The 24,492-nt window shown below is 38.1% G+C and overlaps 1 protein-coding gene across 1 annotated transcript in view; it reads right to left on the bottom strand.

Annotated features, from left to right (window-relative positions):
- The window catches only part of LOC106064614 (uncharacterized), a 58,770-nt gene extending 38,797 nt beyond the window's left edge, over positions 1-19,973 (bottom strand). The window contains exons 1-6 of the mRNA XM_056011836.1: positions 19,760-19,973; positions 8,895-9,238; positions 7,523-7,705; positions 6,754-6,931; positions 5,752-5,972; positions 1,246-1,368 (exon numbers count right to left, since the gene is read on the bottom strand). Coding sequence (XP_055867811.1) covers positions 1,246-1,368; positions 5,752-5,972; positions 6,754-6,931; positions 7,523-7,705; positions 8,895-9,238; positions 19,760-19,808 — 1,098 coding nt within the window. The 5' untranslated portion in view covers positions 19,809-19,973. The remainder of the gene's footprint in view (positions 1-1,245; positions 1,369-5,751; positions 5,973-6,753; positions 6,932-7,522; positions 7,706-8,894; positions 9,239-19,759) is intronic.
- Between the last annotated feature and the right edge of the window lie 4,519 nt (positions 19,974-24,492).

Raw genomic sequence — 24,492 nt, 5'->3', positions numbered from 1 at the left:
CTATTTGTTGAGCACGTAGACGTATCAATGAAAGACATGTATAACGTCCTCGATTCCGAACATTAAGGATGCGGGGCAGTGATTCACATGACTATGCAGAACCAGTTGCGACCTGCATATTTACCCGCATCTCGCGCAGACAAACCGTTGTCCGCTAGCGGTCTGTTAAAGTTTTCTTTCCGTCTTCTGCGCCTCTCTTCAATTATGGCGGTATGGACATAAATATATAGAGACTAATAGAGACACGTATCTGTTGTAGATATATTCTATTGTGAACTGTAGACATAGAGCAGAACTTTAAGCTGTAAAAGCTGTAATAAATCTTATCACTTGTAAACATTGACCAGTGTCACGTGCTGTTGACAATAAATAATGTTATAATAAACTCAATGTTCAACCCTTGACATTGAAAAATGGTTTTCTATCACTCACATAGAGTCATAGAGGTACATGAATCTTGGCGTGTATTTGACTCTGCTTTAACTAATTAAATATCATGAAGTTGGCCATTCATGCCATAACAGTGTTTTTCATTTATTAAAATAACTTAACATTTTCTATCTCGCCTGAGCAAGAAAAAAGCCTTCTCAAATAATAACTATTTGAAGAGATATGCAGAAAGCCTTTCAAAACAAGAAGTTTTTACAGCTTCAGAGAAATCCACGAGGGGACAAAACTCCATACCTTTTGTTGAGCATAGTTCATTTGTAAGCCAAGAGTTTCCATAAAAACGAAATTTAAAAAAAAACGAAATTAATATTTGATGGCTATGACGCGACAGACTGATTAGTCTCGATTTCTCTACTTACCTTGGATAGTCGAGTTGTTAGTTAGCAGTAGTTGTTTTCAAGTTGTTGTTGGTGTTAGTGTTGTTGATTAGTTGTTGTTCTTTTAAAGTTGCTCGTTTTGTCTGTTAGTCTTTTGATTTCTTGGTTAATTTAGTTGTTGTTTTCAAGTCACTGTTCCTATTGTTGTGTGTCAGGTTTTTAATGCTGATTAGTTCACGTTGTTTTCCAGTAGTTGTGGGCAGGGCTTTTTTTTATCACGGTACGCACCGGTACGGCATACCGGCACCTTTTTGAAACAAAATATTACTTCTCTTGTTTTTTAACGTATATTATTAATTATAGTAGTTTAAAAAGTTAGCCAATCAACTACTGAGTACCGGCACCTATTTTGTTTTTTTACAAAAAAAGCATTGTTTGTTAGATGTTTTAATTTGTGTTTGTGTGTGTTAATACATACTTCTATTATTTCCAGTATCTCTTCCTTAGGGTGAAAATTTCTGGCTATGTCCAGCATTAATCCTCTGTAGGAGAATCTCGGACTGTCAATAACTTTTATTTCAGGAATCTCATTGTCTTCACTCTGAAATCAGAATTGTAATCTCCAGTTAGTTGAATGTATTCTAACAAAGTATTTTTTTAGGGAAACCTCAGAATTTGCGCTATTCAATTTTAGCTTTGTCATCATAGGAATCCTTGGGCCTTACGCCTCTTTTCTTCGCCTCTTTTTTGGGCTTTATATGCCTCTTTTTTAGGCCCTCCTGCATCTTTTGTGGGCTTTTTTTAATTATTATTATTATAAGTTCTCACATTTCACAAATATTAAATTATAAAGAATTAAAATTAAACTTTGAAATATGATTAATCCATACTTAATTAGTAATTAAAATAGTGAATCTACATAAATAGTAGGTAGAAAGTTCAAGATTAATGAAAACAAACAAAACTTGATCTGTCTTGTGAAGATTAGTCTCCGGACTTACTTGTCTCTTGATAAACTTTGAGTCGATGTGATGAATATCTAATGTAATTAATAGTTAGAATATTCCTTTCTAGTTAATATTTCTCTTTTTTTTTTTAGATAAGAAAAACAATATTTTTTTAACTTTGAGGTAATATAATTAATACCTTAAAATATTCCTAGTTGAAAAAGCATGGTTATATTTAAAGACCAATAACTTTATATCTAACATAAGATAGATACATTTCCAATCATCTAATTTTTTTTTCCCTGTGAAATCCCGAGGTAAGGGATTATAATCATTTACCATTAGGGTTTACAGGAGTCTGATAGAGTTATCATGATTGTAATATGTGCACAGTTTTGCGACATGTACATTCACTTCTTTCTAGTTTTACGGTTACATATTTTTTAATGTTAAATTTTTAATATTTTTATTGGCGTTATGGCGTCATTCTTAGGGTTGCAAAGATAAGAATGCTATATAATTCCTAGAGAATTGAAGGATGAGGAGAATATCTACGTTTGTAATATTAAATAAATATTTAAAGATGTGAACGCACTGTTTCTGGTAAACGAAATAATAAAAAGAACATGAATAAGAAATACAAAATAAAGATATATAATTAGGAGATACATTTTGAATAAAACAATTAATATATGAAAAAAAAATCAATTTCTACTTACTGTTAAAATAATAAAGTAAACTAAACTTCAAATTTTATTTCTTATTATAAACATAATAACTCATTAGAGTCAAAAACCATGTCCAGCTTAGTATGGTTTTAACACACTGAATGACTACACACTACACAACACACATCACTAACATTTCGTGACCACATTCTTACAGACGAGCTACAAGCACACGTAAACATAAGGACGACAACCAGACATCGACAGGGCCTGATTTAGTCTTAATAAGGCATTTAGCTATCAGAGATATGGGGCCCCTTGTAAGAGATATGGGGCCCCTTGTAAGAGATATGGGGCCCCTTGTAAGAGATATGGAGCCCCTTGTAAGAGATATGGGGCCCCTTGTAAGAGATATGGGGCCCCTTGTAAGGCGATTGTTCCTTTGCTCTTTGTCAAAATGTTTGAAAACATCCCTATAACTATTGGGGAGGGGGGCGAATACCTCTATTTGGTGGGGTCGGGAGGGGGCGATGGTATCAATCCCGCCCCCCCCACCCATACACTTTCGAGTGGGGGGGGGGCGGTCCAATTTATTTGTAGAAATCACAGCTTGCTAACAGAAACAATTAAATATATATATGGTTAAAACTTGTTATTAATATTTTAACCGATCTTTATATTATGTCGTTCCCTGTTTGCCGATTGGGGGAGGGGGGCGAATACCTCTACTGCCTAAACCCTTTGAGTGGGGGGGGGGGCGGTCCTACTTTTATGGAGAAATCATAGTTTGTGTACAAAATTAATTCAATTAATATATAAATTTTATATTATGTCAATCCCCTTCTGGTATCTTGGCCGATTCGGTGGAGTTGGGGGAGAGTGATTGCATGTACTGCCCTCCCACTCTAGCCCTCTGAGAGGGGGGGGCGCTCTATTCTCTAACCCTAACCCTAACCCTATAACTCACAATTTATACTTCAATTTTATTGAATATTATTTATCGAATAATTCTTTTTTCGGCGGCGATCCTCAAAGCCAAATCTAAATATGTGGGGTATCTTATCTTCTCAAGGAACAAATCGGTTTTATTTGCAATGTATTAAGGGCCTATAAATTCATATTAGAATATTTTTCAAGTACAACTTTATTCGAATGGTCCTTTTTTAATAGTATGAAAAATTAGCTTTAGGTCAGAAGAATGCGTTTCTTCTATGAAGTATGCAAGAAAAGGATTTTGGCGTCGGAACCCACTGATGAATAATGAGCTGTAGTTGTCAGGAGAATGCGTTTCTGCAGTGAAGAAAACGCTTTTGCCGAACTCCATTGATAAATAATGAGCTGTAGATGTCAGGAGAATGGGTTTCTGCATTGAAGAATGCAAGAAAACGCTTTTGGCGTCGGAGCTTCGCCCCGAATTCTTTTTATGAACAATGAGCTGTATATGTCAGGAGAATGCGTTTCTGCATTGAAAAATGCAAGAAAAGGCTTTTGGCGTCGGGGCTTCGCCCCGAATTCTTTTTATGAATAATGAGCTCTATACGTCAGGAGAATGCGTTTCTGCATTGAAGATTGCAAAAAAAACGCTTTTGGCGACGGGGCTTCGCCCCGAACTCCATTGATAAATAATGAGCTGTAGATGTCAGGAGAATGCGTATCTGTATTGAAGAATGAAAGGAAACGCTTTTGGCGTCGGGGCTTCGCCCCGAATTCTTTTTTGAATAATGAGCTGTATATGTCAGGAGAATGCGTTTCTTCAGTGAAAAAAGCAAGAAAACGCTTTTGGCGTTGGGGCTTCGCCCCGAATTCTTTTTATGAATAATGAGCTCTATACGTCAGGAGAATGCGTTTCTGCATTGAAGATTGCAAAAAAAAAACGCTTTTGGCGACGGGGCTTCGCCCCGAACTCCATTGATAAATAATGAGCTGTAGATGTCAGGAGAATGCGTATCTGTATTGAAGAATTAAAGGAAACGCTTTTGGCGTCGGGGCTTCGCCCCGAATTCTTTTTTGAATAATGAGCTGTATATGTCAGGAGAATGCGTTTCTTCAGTGAAAAAAGCAAGAAAACGCTTTTGGCGTTGGGGCTTCGCCCCGAATTCTTTTTATGAATAATGAGCTCTATACGTCAGGAGAATGCGTTTCTGCATTGAAGATTGCAAAAAAAAACGCTTTTGGCGACGGGGCTTCGCCCCGAACTCCATTGATAAATAATGAGCTGTAGATGTCAGGAGAATGCGTATCTGTATTGAAGAATTAAAGGAAACGCTTTTGGCGTCGGGGCTTCGCCCCGAATTCTTTTTTGAATAATGAGCTGTATATGTCAGGAGAATGCGTTTCTTCAGTGAAAAAAGCAAGAAAACGCTTTTGGCGTTGGGGCTTCGCCCCGAATTCTTTTTATGAATAATGAGCTCTATACGTCAGGAGAATGCGTTTCTGCATTGAAGATTGCAAAAAAAAAAACGCTTTTGGCGACGGGGCTTCGCCCCGAACTCCATTGATAAATAATGAGCTGTAGATGTCAGGAGAATGCGTATCTGTATTGAAGAATTAAAGGAAACGCTTTTGGCGTCGGGGCTTCGCCCCGAATTCTTTTTTGAATAATGAGCTGTATATGTCAGGAGAATGCGTTTCTTCAGTGAAAAAAGCAAGAAAACGCTTTTGGCGTTGGGGCTTCGCCCCGAATTCTTTTTATGAATAATGAGCTCTATACGTCAGGAGAATGCGTTTCTGCATTGAAGATTGCAAAAAAAAAAACGCTTTTGGCGACGGGGCTTCGCCCCGAACTCCATTGATAAATAATGAGCTGTAGATGTCAGGAGAATGCGTATCTGTATTGAAGAATTAAAGGAAACGCTTTTGGCGTCGGGGCTTCGCCCCGAATTCTTTTTTGAATAATGAGCTGTATATGTCAGGAGAATGCGTTTCTTCAGTGAAAAAAGCAAGAAAACGCTTTTGGCGTTGGGGCTTTGCCCCGAAACCCACTATGGAACGTTGTAGCGCTGCCCCAGTTGTTTTGTTTTTCGCCGAAGGTTGAGAAATGCTACGCTTTTTTTTCTCATATATATATATATATATATATATATATATATATGCTGCACGTTTATGCATAGGGTTAGGGTTTACTGGGCGTTAGGGTTAGGGTTTGGAAAAAAATCGCCCCCCCCCACTCCAAAGTTCTGGATCCGCCAGTGGTGTCATTTGACTCTCATTCACTTTTTGACAAATGACAAGAAAGAAAGTGTGAGCTGAGTAAATGAATCGGAAAAAAAAAAAGGTTTGGGTAGATCAAGAAAGAGAGCAATGGAGAAGAGAAAAAAAAGTTACAGAGCGACTTAAGAAAAAAGAAATGTAAGCCCAATGTCTACAGACCATCAAAGCAATAAGGGATGCAACTGCGTAAAATACTCCGGAAGCACTGTTTCCCAACACAGTTATCCTCTGAGTCGTCACGTTGACCTCAACGCTGTAAGCGTCGGGTTTACCGCTAGCTCCGGCGGGCATGTCCACTATGCCGACTCTCATATAGATCACCTTCTGACCTGGCCTGTTGCTGGACGGCAGCACGTTATTAGGGTTGAGATTTAGATAATCTGTTGATTAAGAAATGTATTTTGTACAAATAATATTTCTGTTAACAGGAAATTATAATACATATCTATACTACAAAGATAAGATAAGATAATTTTATTGAGCCAATCAAATGGAAATTAAGTGTGACTACAATTGACAATATCAGCGTAACTACTGTACAATAACAGTAAAGATTTACTATAGATGAAAAATTCGAACAACATTCGCATACGAAAGCACATACACATTCACAACCAGCGCTTTATGAATGAGACTTATATGTACTCTAATTCACTTTATGTAATTCACTGTTTCTGAAACATTTTACTTAACGTAACACTTCGAAAATTCTCAGTATTTATGGGAACACTTTAACAATTTTTTTTAGAGAGATTACTTCACGTGGTGGCCTACTAGTTCATTATTCCAGTAGTTTGTGGAACATCTATTTAGGCCTCCCGGAACCCTAGTGTTGCGCGGATAAAGGTTTGAGAAACACTGCCCTAATAGTGTCATGACAGTCGATGCTTTCTCCACTTTTGAAAAACTATCGAGTGTTTAATATTATCAGACAACAGAGTAATGTTTGTGTTTTAGATTCTTGTTACAGAATTTCATATTTTGAGAACTCTTACATGGGAGCTTGTTGAGCATTAACAAGCTATAGTTTTTTGTCTTGTAAGTGGGGAAACAGTTCAGATTGAATTTGTATTTTGTCTGAGGGTAACATAACGATATATAAACTTGGGCCAATTCCGTTGTAGCTTAAAGAGAAATAAATGCTGAAAAAAAAAAACTGACCTCGTAAGTACTCCACTTCGTCACTGAGAGCTCCAGTGTAACTGATGTACCAGCTGGGGTCAATGGTCAGATATTTTAGATTGTCCTTCGCATCCATCTTGACGCTGAGCGGTTTAGGTACCAGGCGAAGTTCCGACTGGTCATTTGGGTTAGGGATGTAGTTTCTGTCGTAGCGTTCCTACCGTAAATAAAGCAGAAAAACGCGTTTTATAAATACTCATCAGCCAGTCTTCATTGAGAATAGAAAATTTCCGTTATCTATCAATCAATCAGTAGATTAGGTGTTAATCAATGCAGATGCTAGTTGTTTGTTTTTTAAAAAGGAAACCTCAGAATTTGCGCTGTTCAATTTTAGCTTTGTCATCATAGGAATCTTTGGGCCTTAGGCCTATTTTCTTTGCCTCTTTTTGGGGCTTTATGTGCCTCTTTTTTGGGCCCTCATGCCTCTTTTGTGAGCTTTTTTTTTTCATTATAAGTTCTCACATTTCACAAATATTAAAGTTTAAAGAATTAAAATTAAACTTTGAAATATGATTAATCCATACTTAATTAGTAATTAAAATAGTGAATCTACATAAATAGTAGGTAGAAAGTTCAAGATTAATTAATGAAAACTATTTTTTTCTTTCTATGACTGGTAATCGTTACCTCCCTTTGATTCAGATACTTTGTCATAAAATGGTTCTATTTGATTTAGTATTTAGGTGTCACAAATCTAGTTTTCAATGACATTTCTTTAATATTTTTGCTCCTATCTATGACCTCTGACCTGAGCAGTAAATGGGTTGTATTCATCAAAGTCATAACGCTTCCACTGCGCCGGGGACGTCCTCTCTGAAACGAAGGCCAGGTCCTCCCCCTGGGTGCTTGCGATAACCACAGGCTCCAGACCTGGATACTCAATGTACCAGTTGTGCATGGCGTCTGTCCTAGCTACTGACCAAAATCTAACCTGTAGGGAGAAATGGCCAAATGATAATTTGTTAACAGAAATGGTGCTACATTAATACATCTGTACCGCGTTTTGTTAAAGCAGGTCACATTTTAAATTTTTATAAAAACAGAAAGAAAAGTATTTTTTTTCAATGGTACAACGTTTGTGCCAGTGGAAAATGAACAAGGGATTCTATTATTTTGAAGAAGGCAGAGCGTAGCCAGTTGAAGCTTTAGGGTAGTAGCTTTCTTTGCGTATAACATTAGAAGACAGACAAGACTCCGCAAAGTTGCAATGTTTGACATTATGTGGATATCAAGGACTTGTTCTTACTATTTCCCACATTATCGATTTCCCTAGAAATTTGACAGTATGTGTATATCTATGGGACAAACACATACTATCTAATTAGTCACACAGGGAAAACTCTGGTTTGACCGTTCAAATTTAAAAAAAAATAATCTTAAAATCAAATTTGGTCTGGAGTCTAAACAATCTATATCTCAAACACACGTGCGTTATTGGGTATTGCCGCATGCATTGACTAAATAGTCAAAGAAATAAACAGACGTTCTGAAACAGCGTATCGTCTTATGTACAGATCTGTCAACACTGCTGTCTACAGCTACCAGGATTTCTCTTATTAGCTTGCAAACTCTTCATAGATTAAGGGTGGACGTAAACGGGTCTCCAAAACGGCTCCAACGATTTTCCTAGAAATTTGTCAGCTTATGTATATCTTTGAGTAAAGAATTATTAGCTAATTGTCCTCTCAAAAAAAACCTCTGGTTTGACCGTTATATATTTTAAAAAAATGTAATCAAATTTGAATTAAAGTTCTAGTTATCTTGAAAACACATACGTCAGCTGGTATTTCCAAATGTATTCATTAGAGCAGTGTTTCTCAAACTGTGTTTCGCGGAACCTTAGTAATCCTCGAGGCCTGAATAGGTGTTCCACGAACTACTGGAATAATTAACTAGTAGGCTATCACGTAAAGTAGCCGCTCTAAAAAAAAAAAAAGCAAAGTGTTCCACTAAATACTCAGAATGTGCAAATTGCTCCGTTAAGAAAAACCTTAACGCAACAATGCATTAGAGAGTTAACTAATTTAAAAAAAAAAAAATCAGGATTATTTTTTGTAAAGTTGAATAGAAAAACACTAATATAATTTTGTTTTTTTTTCCAAATATATTTAAACCTTTACCTTGAAAATAATTGTCCTCACACTACCTGGAGGTAGGGGTAGAAAACTTTCCGTCGGCTCCAAATAGAAAAAGCTGCCCTGCACGTGCGTGACCTTCACTCCTTGACCTACAAGCTCCGCGCCCTTGTTGCCCCTGTTCCCAAGCAAGTCGGGCTCGATCATAAATATGCAGAAGAAGTAGATCTTCCAAGGGCCGTAACTTAGAACCTCTGTGCTGGCTCCGTTTTCCAAGGTCACTTCTGCTTCGAAGCGCTCGACCTCCTTGGTATTCGTCCGCACCGTCCATTTGACCTTTAACCCGTTGGCGATGCTGTTCAGGGCATCCTGGGTGAAAGTTTGCGCCTCTGCAACGATAAGGTCGGATAACGTTATGTAAAAGGTTTGTACACAGAAGATGGAAAGTTGTTGTTTTTTTTTACTCCAGACTTGTTGTGAGACTTAGTCGTGGGAATGTTTGGGTAAGTGTAGTTGCGTGTGTGTATGCGTGCGTGATTGTAAGAATAGGTGTACGCGTGGGTGATTTAGTGTAGGTGTCTGTGTGATTACAAGCGTGTGTGACGTTGAATATGTGTGTGAGTGTGCAGATATTTCCTGAATGAAAATAAAGAGAACGACACTATTGTGTTGGAATTTGAGGAAGGAGACACAGAGAGAGAGAGGGGGGGGGAATAGTGAAAGAGATAGAGAGAGAGGAGAATAGTGAAAGAGAGAGAGAGAGAGAGAGAGAGAAAGGAATAGGGAAAAAGAGAGAGAGAGAAAGGGGGGGGGGCGAATGGTGAAAGGGATAGAGAGAGAGAAAGAGAGAGGGGGAATAGTGAAAGGGATAGAGAGAGAGGGGGGGAATATTGAAATGGATATAGAGAGAGATAGAAGGGAATAGTGAAAGATATATATCTATATAGAGAGAAAGGAATAGTGAAAATGATATAGAGAGACAGAGAAAGGGATAGTGAAAGATACAGAAAGAGATTTAAAGAAAGAGAGAGACTGGGGAAAGTTTAATGCCCCCCCCCCAACTTGATGCTCCGTGCGCCCCGCACCACTGACACGTGGCTACGCCTCTGACATTAGCGTTATTACAGCAAAGCTCTATCAACTAGAGACCATTCGTCATAGAAGGCCTTAACACTGACCTGCGACGTCACAACCTGTGGGCATTTTAGACCAATTGCTCTTTGCCACCTCGTACAGACGTGTGATGTGGCAACGAGCTATTGGTCTAAACTCCCCACAGGTTGTGACGTTGCAGGTCAGTGTTAAGGCCTTCTATATCGATTGGTCTTGGTCAGCCTCGCTTCCAGTTTCGGAAATGTCTTAACTTATGACGAATTTGTTTTCTTCTATGAAATGCAAAGAATGCCAGCTAGGACTTGACAAAAACAAAACAAAACACACAACTTAGAATAAGCAACTGGCGTGTTGTATAGATCTTGTGTCTCTCACCTTGAAAGCACAATGAGCTATACAAGTCAACATATCACTTTTGAAAGTGTTTAATTCTATACATGAACAGAATGTGACACAACAATTACTTCAATAACATAAATAAAGGCGTCATGACTAATGTTATGGCCTGATCAGCACCTTGTTTTCTAAATAGGGAAAGTTTTCACTTTCGGACATTGACGCGACTAATTAAAAAAAAACAAAAAAACTACCAGACTAGGATGTAAGAAGTAACCACAGAAGAATTTTGGCAGCCCTAGAGTAAGGTCGTCTTTAGTAACTGAAGTAGAGACATTGTTTGATGACATTCGACGTTTCCAGTCGTAATTATTAAACTTCTTATTCGACTTCGCTATCAGCGTCGACTAACTTATATTGTTGGCCGTTCGCCTGAGTTATGTTCGTTATTTGAGTGTTACCTCCGTTTGACTTAACTGCATAAGACACATCGAGGAAGTGTCTAATACTAATCACTACATTGATCATATGTTTACTGGTTATACTATTAACTAAATTTTATAGTTTGTTTTTTTTTTTACATAAGATACACTAAAATATATGGCGTATTCCATTCCATCTTATGACTTTACAATAGAGTCCAACAAGGGTTATAAGTTGTAGCCTGTATTCTATTCTAGCATATGACCTTACAATAGAGTCCAACATGAGGTGTAAAGAAAACACAACAGGGGAGAGAACTGATCCACACCAGATGGCTGAGCGTGAGTAACTTTCTCACACGTGATTTACAAATTTCACACCTTCTCTTCCCCACAGCCCCCACACAACTCTCACCCCCCCCCCCCTGCTTGTCATTAACAACATGCTCGTAACAACCAAAATATAATATGTGGGAGAAATAAAGTTTACACACTTTTTACCAGACAGACAGAGTGAGTTGATATAAACTTTCTAAAAATAGCCAAAGTCATACCAATATCAATAACAAATCACAAGCTCGTAATCTTAACTCAGTGTTTCTAGCAACTTTTACCGGTGTCGCTCCCAACTAAATGATAAATATTCTTTGGCGCCCGCCCCATCCCTCCCTAGCCACCTGGGGAGTTGGGTGAGCGATGTAGGCTCCCACAGGGAAGTCGAGGAGGATTTAAAGTATGCTATGGTTAAAGACAAAAAACTTGAACACATAAAATCATTACATAATCTTAGGGATTTATTTTGCATCTATAGTCGCAATATGTATGGAATAAATTGTTTATTTAATGAAGATTCATCAACGCTAGTCCTGTTTTCTATCTATCTATCTATCTATCTATCTATCTATCTATCTATCTATCTATCTATCTATCTATCTATCTATCTATCTATCTATCTCTATCTATCTATCTATCTATCTATCTATCTATCTATCTATCTATCTATCTATCTATCTATCTATCTATCTATCTATCTATCTATCTATCTATCTATCTATCTATCTATCTCTATCTATCTATCTATCTATCTATCTATCTATCTATCTATCTATCTATCTATCTATCTATCTATCTATCTATCTATCTATCTATCTATCTATCTATCTATCTATCTAATAATCTATATATATATATATATATATATATATATATATATATATATATATATATATATATATATATATATATATCTGTCTATGATCTTTCTCTCTCCCTCTCTCTCCTCTCATCTCTCTCCCCCTCTCTCTCTCTTTTTCACTGTCTCTAGATAAATCCATAGTATATAGTTACTTAGGCTATATTCAATGTTTGTTAGTTATGAACTTTATTTAATTTATAGCAATGTCTTCGATTCCGAAGATTAATGATGAGTGCAGTGTTCAAAAGACTATTCAACACCAGTGGCGCACTCATCTATAATATAAAGCAGAAAGTACGGCGTATGTATCTATGTAAGTATGTATGTATGTCTTTAGGGATTCTTCCATCTGGCATGCGAGTGACATGACCGAGCCAGCGTAGTCTTCTCTGTGTCAGAAGAGCATAGATGCTGTGCATATTGGCCCGTTTCAGAACGTCCTGGTTAGAGACATGATCCCTCCAGGAGATGCACATTATGCGTCGCAGGCAACGTAAGTGAAAGCTATTAAATCTGTGATCTTGACGCATGTTAGTTGCCCATCTGCCATAAAGAAGTGTTCTCAGAACGCAGGCATTGTAGACTAGGATTTTGGTTTCCATAATCAATTTGGTATTTTCCCACACGCGCTTGGAGAGTTTTTCCATTGCTGCAGAAGCCTTTCCTATTCTTTTTGTCAGCTCAGTGTCTAAATCTAGGTTGCTGCTAATGTTGTTCCCAAGTATGTGATTTACTGCGCCACTGTAAGTGTGTGGTTTCCAATATGTATTGTTGGTATTTCTGCAAGCTCAGCTTGCAGAGGGAGTCAGACCCAAGGGCCGCCCAAGACAACTACAGAGATGTCTGTAAGCGAAACATGAGAACCACGGGCATCGACCAAAGTATGTGAGAGGAGATAGCTCAAGACCGGACAGCATGGAGACAGACTGTACGTGCAGGTACGAACTTCGCTGAGCGCAAAAGAAACGAAGCTGCATCAGTCTGGAGAAAGAAGAAGAAAGCAGCACCGTCAGCTATCCCTAGGATATATACATATACAGGCACGAACTGTGGCAAACAAGTCACACCAGATTCTTCCCCGTCTCAAGATGAAACCAAAACTATTGACTCAACTCAGCGCATCCATTGTCTTCCGACATAAAAATACCGCTACCGTCCCATCGATCATCCTGCCAGGGTGTAATAATCTTCAAATCTGAAGGATCATCCGATTCATGTCAAACAAAACAAAACCTACCAAAAAGACTGGAGACATTTCAAAGTTCTACATTTAAGTGCTACCTGCTCACCTGATCTACATCTCAGTGCTACCTGCTCACCTGATCTACGTATCACTTGCAGAATACTGACAGCTAGGAATCCCATACCAGCTACAACGAATAAATTCAACACAAAAACCCACATGACTTGGTTTATCTACAGACATACTCGCCCAAAAAGAGACTAGCTCAGCGTGTATATCGGTAAGTTTACTTCGGAGAGAGTCATTAACATCACTCAGCAAGTTCACCAATCATTTTCTTCAATCAATATATGGCAAGCCGAGTCTCACCCTAGCACAAAGCGATGTAGGATTAGAGACAGAAATGTGATGAAGCAATAAACAAAAGTGTTAAAAACAAATCGATTCCACCTTGATAGATATAAGGATGATCTATTAATGTTCATTTTATTTATTTCTTGCGATTCTTTATTGTTTCAAGGAGTCTCACCAGTGATATAAAAAGTTCCCCTTTCAAACCATGCGGACTATAGGGCAGATGATGTTAAGGTCATCTGTTTTATTTGGCCAACGGTTAACGAGCAGGGTGTCATGGGGCCAGCAAAACGACCAACCGCCTTTACTTTCGCAAACTAAAGCCAGGTACCCATTAGAGTTGAATGGACTCAGGGGCGTCCTAAAAATCGCAAAATTCAAAATTCCAGTCTTTACCTAGATTCGAACCCAGGACACCAGGTTCGAAGCCAAGCGCATAACCTCTCAGCCATCGCGCCTCCCCCAGTCCAGCTCATGATTTCTACATAAGACGGTGATCAAAACATTCACGTACGTCTATTTATTTCTTCAACTCTACTCAACACAAATAAACATTGAAGTTGAGTGCGGGAATTCCCGCTCTGTTCAAGACGTACATTTTAAGAAAATAAAACGGTCAAACCAGAATTTTACGTATAGATTTAGTAGAGATGGATGTTATTTCTACTTGGGCTAGATCTGCATAACATATATATATATATATATTGGAATCTATGTCTGGAGTTATGAGTTAAACCAGTCAATTCTTTATGCTCCGATAGATCAAGCACATGGGCGTGATCGTGAACGTTCAATACTGTCTTCAGGCTTGTCACCAGAAGTGTCATGTTTCAGGTTACCAAAGATGAATTTATAAAGATAACATTGGTTTAAGTAGAGCTTTTGTCTATTGACTGAAAGAAGATAAGAACTAGCCTATATATTTGTAAGATAGCTGAACTTTGTCTCTTTTAATATCCAACTGTACAAGACGAGGCCTACAGTGAACTAAATATTTGGCATTGTCTGATTGGCCCAAACACCTTTACACAGATTCAGCTTCAAGATAGAATTAGATGGCAATGAAAAAGCAGACAGACTGGCCAAAGATGGAAGAACAAACAAACAAATGAAAATCCCTCTCTAACCAAAAAAGAAATGATGAAAATAATAGAGATTAGAATAAATGAGAAATGGAAAGGCACACGACACAATTACACAATTACACAAAGGCACAATTACAAGAAAAAAGACGCCTTTTATAAGCTATCTCGACATGACCAACACATATTTTCTCGACTCACAACCGGACACAACAGAATGAGACAAAATATGTTCCGGAAGCTAAAAGTCGGGACAGGCGAAACCTGCCCTTATGGAGCATTACCAGAGAATGCTGACCACGTCCTTCAAAGATGCATACTATATAAAGAAGTCAGAACAAGACTCTGGCCCAAAAACCCTCCTGTAGAGTTATAGGAAGATCTGAACCCTCCGACATGTAAAATGAGAACGCAGAAGAAGAAACGTAAAGATAGATGTATGTAATGAAAGAAATGAAATGATCATTTCAACAAGATACAACTCACTAAAAATGCGAGTATTTTGCTAGTCTCTTCTTTCATCTTTCAACGTTCACACAAGTCCTTATTAACTTGAGTTACGGCAGACCGCCTCGTAGTTTCATCAGAAACTCTTAAAACTAAACAACCAAACCACTCGTCCTACTTTCCTCATGGTTATATGTTACATCAGTGGCGTAGCTAGAGTATATGATGCCTGGTGCGGTACATCATCTTGATGCCCCCCCCCCCAAAAAAAAAACAAAAAAAAACAACAAACAACTAACTAATTAATAACATTGCAAAACCTTACTTTTTTTTTTCAAAATAATATGTATTCATTAATCAAATATTGTTAATTCTTTCATGACCTTAATAACCTCTCATGACTGCAGCATTATCATAGCCTTGACCCCCTGCAGTCCATTATGTCCAAGCCATCCAAACGCAATTTCTCTAGAATCATCTCAGCGATTCCAGCAGCATGCGTGTCCTTTGTGTCAATGAAGTCAACAAAAGACTCACGAACCTGCACCCCGTCATTCTCCATGACAACATACCGTAAAATTTGGGAAATTTGATCCAGCTTTGAGATGTCAGGTGTACTGTCAAACATAATAGAGAAATATTTGGCTTGTTTTATTTGCTGTATGATTTGTTTTTTAGCGTGATCCCCCAATATTGTAATAAATTCATTTTGTATTTGTGGAGACATGTATGTATTCGGTCTGGAACAAAGCTTAGTTCGAAGCACATGCTCCCTCAAGAGTGGATCGTACTTTGATAGTAATTTTACTAACTCTCCAGGTTTTCGTCTCTTGTATAATCAAATCTTGGGCCTTGTTGTCAATATTGTTCCCTACTCTCAAGCAAACTTCAAGTTCTCTCCAAGCAAGCGATGACTGAATGTGAGCTCTGCTGGTCTCAAGTTTTTCTATTTTCGGGGATAACCTCCACCACTCATTGAATCCATCTTTGGATTTAAATGAAGATTTGGTACTTGATCTTGTTGAGAAGAGTGTGCATGGGAAGCAAAATAAGGATTCTTTTTTTTTTTTTGGCGAATAACACATCCACTTTCTAAGAACTTTCTCGCCGTTTGACATTTACCGAAAAAACCAAGCCTTTGAAAGCTTTCTAGCCTTTCCTTTTGCTGATTCTTGATGTCTATACGCATCTCTGAATTGACTGTCCATACGCTGAACTGTTTCAGATCCTTGAGTGAGAAGGTGTATGCGAATATTATCTGTGATGACATCAGGCCAATCTCCAATGTCGTTCAGTCTAGAGTTTATTATCCTGCTTTCTGTATTGTTTACACTGTCTGATGGTTCAGCTTCTTCAGTATGAATTTTTGAGGACATGCTTGTGTGCTGTCCTTTAGTCTCTAGAACCTGCGGTATTGAAGTATTTTCTTCTTTTCACGATGTCGGCCTCATCATTTTTTTCTGGATTCAATGATAACCGTCTCATCTTGCTTTGTTGCTTTTAATTGTTCAGTTAAAATTCATACCCATTAACAGCTCGCCTATAGTCGGTGGACTCTGGCAATGATGTGACTTGAAATTGTCTCGATGCTTCTTTAGACTACAAATTTAAGAATCGCACCTCACTGCGGTCAAAGAAACTGCTTTATGCGGATGACATTGTCCTCTGGTCAACCGGCAAGAAAGCCGACCAAATACAGGCGGCATTACAAGCAGACCTCCTCGTATTGCGACAAATGACAGATTCAGATAAACGTTGCCAAAAACGAGCTGGTCCCTGTTCAGCCTAGAGATCGTCATTCTTAAGGCTCTATTCGAGCTTCAACTCGGTGGGCTGCGACTCCAACGTGAAAACAATCCAAATATCTAGGGGTAACCCTAAATAGAAAGTTGTCAATGCTCCAGCACGTCCAGGAAGTTGAAAGAAAAGCCTCGGAGAAGTTAGCGTTACTAAGAAAGCTGGCCAGCACAAAGTGGGGGGCCAAAGCTTACATGCTACGCACATTGTACTTAGGGGCAGTCAGATCACAAATTGAGTACAGCTCAAGTATATGCTAGTAAAACTGCCCTCGAATCACTCGACCGAGTACAATCACAGGCACTAAGGTTCATTTGTGGCACCTTTCGAACAAGCCCAACAAACGCTGCTGAAATCTTAACAAACGTGGCCCCTTTACATTTAAGGAGGGAGAGGGCGGTACTTACAGCCTATGAGCGCTATAAAAGGGGCGACTCTAGGCTACCCACCTCAATATTAGTGCTACAGTGAAGAGAGAGGAACCGCATAAAATGCGATCGTTCCTCCACATTGCGGCCAATTTGTCAAAATCAGCTGGGCACTGACAGAATCCCAATTAGAATAATTAGTACTTGCCCTCCGTGGAGAAGTCGGCCCCACAAATAAACATGTCCCTTATAGGGCATAAGGGAGCCACCAAGAGGCGATTAGCACCTGCCATACTCCAAAACTTGGCATCAGCTACACTAAAGTCCTAACCATCAGATGCCATTTTTTGTCATACCGATGGGTCGGTAATAAAGGACCCCGATAGATCTGGGTATGGGGCCCTTATAGTCTACCCAGACCGGACAGAACCAGAGATGCAGATTTCTCCGTCTGAGCTTAAAAGGGGTTTTGAGGCGCCAGCCAGACTAGTCAGTCTTGAGCATTGTTCATCATTTTGTTTACGTTACAGTATTACAATTAACACTAGTTAGTTAAAACAAAACCTCGTAGAAAACAAAGGTTAGCTTATTTAAAAATATTGACATTACAATAGAATTATTTCCAAAATGAAACTATAAAGAATCATAAAGAAATGAATAAACTAAGACAATTGTTTAGAGCTAGAGTTTAGAAATATATTTGTAAACACAATATCTAGATTAAACCAATGGACTAAACAATGAAGTAAAAAAAAAGTTGGCCTATCTTCTTCTTCTTCTTTATATTACAGAGCATCGATCAGTGTAGTAATAACATGTACCGTGTGTCCGAAATAAATCTAGTAAATTAGATTCAAACTGTTCTATAGCTTACATTGTATGGAAGAAATAGTCAAGAAGATGAAACAAAATAGCGACATGACTAGTTTATAAATCGTTAGTTCATGTTTAAAATACAGTAGTTTATGTTAGCTCGTGTCCATACAATTAGTCGTTTTTACTGAAAAGCTCAGGGAAATAGGAAATAATACAAGCTGGGGGAATTTTGGTGCCCCTCTCCACTAGGTGCCCTGTGCGGCCCGCACCACCCGCACATTGGTAGCTACGCCACTGTGTTACATCACAAGCATATATAGTCCAGAACACATGTTTTTATAACATTTTGCTATCAAATAACAAAATTGTACGTATAAATATTGAGAAAAAAAAAGTATCATTCCCCATCTTTAATACATTCCCTAAGCTTTAGTTGTTTTTTTTTTAATGGTATATTTTTTTTAATGAAATAAAGTCTTGCATAGTCATTCATTTTAGAAAACAAAACTGTTCGCTTTAAAAAGACGACAAGAAGTAGCCCTTGCACTCAATTTGTTGAATGGCTCCCAGAAACCACTGACCACAAATACCGGACCATTTCGTTAAATTTCTCCTGCATGGACAAAACGCTCGCTTCAGGATACAGTTATTGGATTGAGAATTATCCAAACAGAAGAACTCTACGCACCAACAATAGATCAGGAATAGATCAATCACTAGTTTATGTCACCTTTTTATTCACATTAGAATGATAATCTTTCAATAGAAATTGGTTTCTGTACAAAATGTATCAGCATGTCCAGAGATTCAACAAAACTTGTGGTCAATTAAAATTAGTTTGCTTGTTTTATCACTTTCGGACATTCGTATAAGAAGATAAATACGTCTTAGCCTTAAATGTCCTGCAGGACGGCAGAGGAGATAACTTATAGCAGGGTTTGAACTCGCGACTATCGTGATTACAGTGGGAAGCAAACATGCCACTACAAGGGAGCCATCTATTTTTAGCGGCCCCTGAAAGAGGAAAAGACACTATTAGTTTTGTGTGGAATGTCTGTCCGTCCGTCCGCCCCGTTATTATCTCGTAAACTAGAAAAGATATTAAAAATTCGACATCATGATATTTTAGATCTTTCAAAGTTCTGACGGAACGGCTACTCTTTTTTTTTCTGAAAGTGAAAAACTTAAGTTTTAAAATCAACTATGCAAGCAGTTTTTTCATAAAAATACACCATTTTTACAACTATTCACTATTAATAGTAACAAACACAGGAGACTATTTAGTAAGGGTTACCACCATCTACAATATTCACAACACATTTATGCAAACGGTTTTAGATTTTTTTGTCAAGAAATCAGTTAGGCCATGTTCACATCTAACTTCACCTTTACTTTCACTTATCACTTGGTCTGATGGACCGTTGGGACACCACACAATATCTGTCAACCTTCTTTCTCCATTTGTCTCTGATATTTCCCTTTGATAGAATTTCATTCTGATATTCTTTCTAAAAATATTGAAACCAGCCTTTTTACCTGCCTGGGTGGACCACTTCAGGGGCTGATTTTTAGTGTTTCCACACTATCTGTCTTTGTAATCTTGTTTGTTGTATTGCACTGATACAAAACTCCTTAAAGATTTCAAACTCATTGTCACCAATTAATTGGCCTTAAACTGTAAATAATAGTATACTATTAGAACACAAGGTTCCTTCTGTAACTAAGCGTGATAGGACAAGATCAATATATATTGAGATATAGTGCACACAAGGCACTCGCATAGCACTGTTTATTTACCTGTATGACTGGAGACAACCAATACTAGAATTAGTCCAATTACGTTCATAGTTGTCTAGAAACACAAGATCCTGGTGACAATAACAAACCTCTTGGTTCAGCTGCCCCCCGCTTTTCGAACTGACCTTAAGTTTGGCACTACACGAAGGGGAAAAAAAAAACGGACCATTTTCAACCCCTACCTCGCTCCCACCAGGATAATAACAGCCACCACCTCAACCACATACACACACGCAAATAAACACACAAATAAATTTGCTAACATCTGGACTAAAGTTTTGAAAGGTTACATCAAAAGGTGGAGGGGCTGTAACAGACAAGAAAAGTCTGTAATGAAACCCAAAGAAAAGAAATCTGTAAAAAAATATAATGCGTGTTGAATAATTGAAAACGAGTTTGTAATACACGTCTTAACAAGAACATAAATAAAATATAAAACAACAACTAAACAACGAAAGAAACTTTTTGTTTTCAACAAGTTTTTTCTCTTCTCTTTTTTTCTTTTAAACCGCGCATTTTCTTTCAGCAGACGAAACTTTTAATCTTCTTTTGTTATGTCCCTTTGTTACCCAGAATGCAGTTAAAATGTTACTGGAAAAAGAATCAGAACAAATAGTTTCAGGGTTGATTGTGTGAGTGTGTATATGTGTGTGCGTGTGTACAAGTGAGTGAAAGTTTGTGTGTACAAAAGTGAGGAAAGGGAATGTGCTGTTGTTTTCCTAGGCCAGGTCTCTTTGCTTGCTGGTGGCCCTAAATGCGCGCGCACACACACAAACTAAATCGCGAAACAAGAAATTAAAACTTTTTTTTATAAAGATTTTTTACTTTCTTTCAAACCAAATCTAGATCCACAAATTTTCTTATTATTTGCAACTGGGCTATACAAAGAATATAGAGAGACATATTCACGCAAATTCTTTGATGCTAATGTTTGTTTGGTCTATTTCTAAAAACGCATCATAGTCTTGCAGCGTTAACATCAAATATAGGTCAGGATTTCTTCCATAAAATTCTATTCTACTCCCTGAATCCAGAATTGACTAGTTTAGCCTTTCTAATAGGGATATAATTCCAACGTTGCAAATAATTTAGAATTACACACACATATACAAAAGAATAAAAGTCATTATTTTAAGTACCTTACAAATATTCTAATCTACTAGCCAGCTTACATCACACTTATAAGTAATCGTATACAGTAGAACGTCAATTATCCTGATTAATTGGGTACGGGGGTCTGTCCAGATAATCGATCTTCCGGATAAGCGATTGCGGAATATTATAAAAGTTTCATTTCACCAACCATATAAAGAATATTCATATGGGGGGTATCACGGAACTATCAGACACATAAATCAAAGTCAAATGCAAAAGAAAACAAAGCGTTATATGTAAGTAACCTAACCACTGACCCTTCGCTGCTCATCAGCTAGATCACTTATATAGGGCCTACCGTACTGTTACAAAAAAAATGCTGTCCGGATATTTTACGTTCCGAATAAGTGACGTCTGGATAAACGACGCTCTACTGAATATACATTTTAGACAGACATTTGATTAATAAAACATTGGTATACAACATGTTACTTTCTGTATTGACCAATCAGTACTATCCATCTAAAGACTAAATAGCATCATTTCTTAGCACCCCCCCTCCCTTATCCGTTCTTTACCATGTTCTCAGGAAGTGCTGTGAAAATGTCACATCACGTGTCGAAGGTACAAGTGCCCGTATGACTGTAATAAAGTTTTGCAGACGAGAATGCTAGAAAGAAAAAAATACTAGAGACTCGAAAACCCAGCTCACGAATGAAAAAGGTGCCTCTTTTTTTTTTATATCAATCTGTGTGTAATATGCGTGAGTAAAACAAACATGAATTTCCATCTAATTAGAGTGAAAATATGGTTCCATCTCTTTCTCTTTGTCCATATTCTATTAATTCATCCATCCATACTTCCATTAGTCTATCTATCTATCTATCTATCTATCTATCTATCTATCTATCTATCTATCTATCTATCTATCTATCTATCTATCTATCTATCTATCTATCTATCTATCTATCTATCTATCTATCTATCTAAAATGACACACTCTGCTTGTAAATTATACAAACAGTTATAAATGTAGCTACATTAAGCTCTCTAATATGGCGATGAATCTATAATCTAAAACTACAATTCGGCCAATGGGCAGACTGGGCTCCATAGCTTTGGTCGGCAGCCAGTCTCAGACTGGGCTCTATAGCTTTGGTCGGCAGCCAGTCTCAGACTGGGCTCTATAGCTTTGGTCGGCAGCCAGTCTCAGACTGGGCTCTATAGCTTTGGTCGGCAGCCAGTCTCAGACTGGGCTCTATAGCTTTGGTCGGCAGCCAGTCTAGGAGACGGAAACTCCGATGTAAAACCTACGACTATCTGTTGTTCACAGCCGTTTCAGACTTCTGTGCCACTGTGGACTACATTTAGTGTAAAGAGTGGTATTGGTCTGCGCGAGCTAATTATCACTTTAAAAATACTTTGCGCAATACCGTATTTAATATAACTAGCCCACATTCGATAATAGGATACCTCTAAAAGTCGCCTGCTGGAATGTCCTCACACTGCAGGACAGCAACAAAAGTGAATCCCCTCAACGAAAGTCTGCAGTGCATTAGAGTTGGCTCGGCTAGATGTAGACATAGCTGCTCTTAGTGAGGTACGCTTGGCGAGCCAAGGGTCGTTAACTGAAAGGGGGATGTCTATGTTAACTGAAAGGGGATGTCTACGTTAACTGAAAGGGGGATGTCTACGTTAACTGAAAGGGGATGTCTACGTTAACTGAAAGGGGGCTTTCACCAAAGATACTTGCGCTCCATCATGGACATACGGTGGCAAGACCGCACTATAAACAGCGATGTCCTTGCGAACGACGGTATGGACTGTATAATATAGAGGGACTTCTTATAGTCCGACAGTTTCGCTGAGCAGGGAACGTTTCCCGTACCAAAAGAAAATTCGCTGCCGAGGACAAACGAAGACGGCGAAAAGAAAATCTTAATCGACCAACGGGCGGACAATGGTTATGCTTGCACTAGAGGTGGCAAAATATGTAGGCCACAGCTGGGGCTGCGTAGCCACGGAAAATACTGCATTCCTCATTATCCTCGAGAAGCCTTATTATTATTATTATTATGAGCTGATATGTTTACTATTGCTTTCATTATAGTGATAAACTTAACTATTCTTATGTTAAACAAGCGTAGTAACAGTAAAAGAAATGCCTCATAAGTGTGTGCCTCATGAGACTTCAAATTTCTAGGATAAAATTGCATGTTAAAATGGCGCCCACAACGAGAGAGAAAAAAGTTTTTACGAGTTTTAAAAAAAAACAACACCTAATCGTAGTAGCATGTGGAGACACGTTTTAGTTTAATTTGATACTTGATGTTGTTGTTTTGTTGTTTGAATGTCAACCCTTGTTCAACTGACATTTAGGCGGATCACGGATTTGTGTTAAATTGGGCATTACAAAAGGTACATGTTGTGTGATCCCAGCGACTTTGTGGACGCCCATTTTATCTCAAGTCACGTCACATTTTGTATTAAGATTGACTCTCTAAACTTTTCCCACCCCCTTTTGTTTTTTAAATTACATTTTCTGTCCCCTGTCGCCCCCCCCCCTCCTTCCTCCCACTTTTTAAACATTATTTGGAACATTAAGATTCACGGAATGTTTCGGTTTTTTTTTTGTCAACGAAATGTTACAAAGATACTTCAAGTTTTCGTTGCTGTTGTTGTTGTTCTTGTTGCTGTTGTTGTTATATCACCTATGGTGGTGTCTCGACTGAGTGATCAATTGTTTGGCTTCCGAACCGAGTGCCGAGGGTTGTTATCTCATTGAAGGCTCGGATATTGCATTTTGAGATGTTTAGGACGCCCCTGAGTTCAAACAACTCAGATGGGTAAGTAACTTCAATTGGGGAAAGTAAAAGTGTTTAAGCCATTTGACACATTTATTAGCCGTCGCCATAGAAACGGACAACCTTTACATCATCTCCGCTAAGGTCTGAAAAATGGACCTCTTTTTTTTTTTTATTTTAATCTCCCCTAGTGCAAAATATTAAAAATATATCAATAGTAGTTCACTGTGTCAATACTATTGTGTTATTAGAAGTCAAAGTCAGTCATTCTTGTTTGTGTAATATTTAACTTAGCATACTTGGATTAGGAGAAGGTACGCTGATAGTACTTCCGGTTATCTAGTAAGAAAATAATCTGTGGCATTTTACGTCTCGAGAAATGATGTTTCCCCTTTGCAACATCTTGTGATACACAGATGCGGTCGCAGGTTGGGCATATGTAATTACCAGGCGCTGTTGCCATTTTACCCTTCTTTCTACTTCTGTTGTGTATTGTATCTGTAATCTAGAGCCGAAGTAATTGGGTCAGGAGTTTGAGAAGATTGGAATGCTTGTAAAGAATATAGATCTATTCTAGAGAGATAACAAAACAAAAGATTGATCCAGATTAGGCGCTACCGACTAGACATGTCCGTGTAAAATTAGGAACAGCTGCTGATCTGGAAAAGTGGAGAAAAATGAATTACATGAACCGTCATGACACCCTTAGTATTAATGATGATGTTGATGATTAAACCTTGGTATTTCTGAAAGTGAATTTCTTGTTTTTTTTTTATCTTTTTGGGTGAAGCATCTGCTTGGAATCGCGACTGAATATAACACACAATTGTCTAG

The sequence above is a fragment of the Biomphalaria glabrata genome, chromosome 15 (assembly GCF_947242115.1).
Source record: "Biomphalaria glabrata chromosome 15, xgBioGlab47.1, whole genome shotgun sequence".
Classification (NCBI taxonomy): domain Eukaryota; kingdom Metazoa; phylum Mollusca; class Gastropoda; family Planorbidae; genus Biomphalaria; species Biomphalaria glabrata.
This window is presented reverse-complemented; position numbering and strand designations above follow the sequence as displayed.